The sequence below is a fragment of the Trypanosoma conorhini genome, assembly GCF_003719485.1.
Source record: "Trypanosoma conorhini strain 025E chromosome Unknown Tco_14.4_contig_01451, whole genome shotgun sequence".
NCBI lineage: Eukaryota > Euglenozoa > Kinetoplastea > Trypanosomatida > Trypanosomatidae > Trypanosoma > Trypanosoma conorhini.
In genome coordinates, this window is record NW_021705543.1 from 1,469 (window position 1) to 2,346 (window position 878).

The 878-nt window shown below is 65.8% G+C and overlaps 1 protein-coding gene across 1 annotated transcript in view; it reads right to left on the reverse strand.

Moving 5' to 3' along the window:
• The window catches only part of Tco025E_10078 (uncharacterized protein), a gene marked incomplete at both ends in the record, with an annotated part of 561 nt that extends 38 nt beyond the window's left edge, over window positions 1-523 (reverse strand). Inside the window, one exon of the mRNA XM_029376869.1 lies at window positions 1-523. This exon is cut by the window's left edge and continues 38 nt beyond it. Coding sequence (XP_029223030.1) covers window positions 1-523 — 523 coding nt within the window.
• Between the last annotated feature and the right edge of the window lie 355 nt (window positions 524-878).

An 878-nucleotide genomic window follows, 5' to 3' on the forward strand; every position in this document is an offset into this window, starting at 1 on the left:
GCGGTGTCATCTGTGCTGGTAGCGAGGGGCCGCGCTGCAGGTGCTTTAGCCTCGCTCTTTGCAGGTGCGCGAGCGGCATCGGACCCTGCGGCGTCTTCGGCATTCGTCTCATTCGGCTCTCCGGTCTGACCGCCGGCTGCCCCACCGCCACCTGCGGAGGGAACTGGTGGAGTTCCCCCCGCCCGACTTCCAGCAGAAGCGGCAGGACCGCTGGTGACCGCAGAGCCGATGTCGGGGTGGCCACTGCTCTGCGCCGCCGCTGCCCCTTGCGTTTGCCCTTTGCTCTCGGGCGGCTGGGTCCCGGCGATGGTCTCGGCGCCGGCAGAGGGCTGCAAGAGGGCTGTCGTGCCGCTGCCGTGCTCAGTCGCTGCTTGACGTTCTGCAACGCCTCCCGCTTCTTCACTGCTTTTTTCCGCATTCGGTTGCCCCGTGGCACCGTCAACGCCGCCTTGAGCCAAGCCACCCCCCGTCTGTGGCTGTGCACGCGATTTGGGCGGCACTTCGATGGCGGGCACACCTTCATTCACCTGCTTTGTGCCCTCAACGGTGTGCGCGGGCTGCCCACCGACACCACCCACCGGGGCCGCAGACTCGGCAGACGGCTTGGCCGTGGACGGAGGCGCAGGGCCTGCAGGATCCTGCGCTGTGGTGCCTGCGGCGTTGCCGCGCTCAGCACCTGCTGCAATGTTTTCTGTGTCGCGTCGGCCTTCCTCCTGCAGCTGCGGCTCACTTTTGGCTTCAACTGTCGCTCCTTGCTGCTGTGCCTCAGTTCCTCCCGTTAGTCTGGCCGCAGCAGGTGCCGGTGGTTTGGCCGCAACGAGTTTTTTTCAATCGTTGCACCCATCGTCCCGTTTTATTCACGCCAGCCAACGCACAAA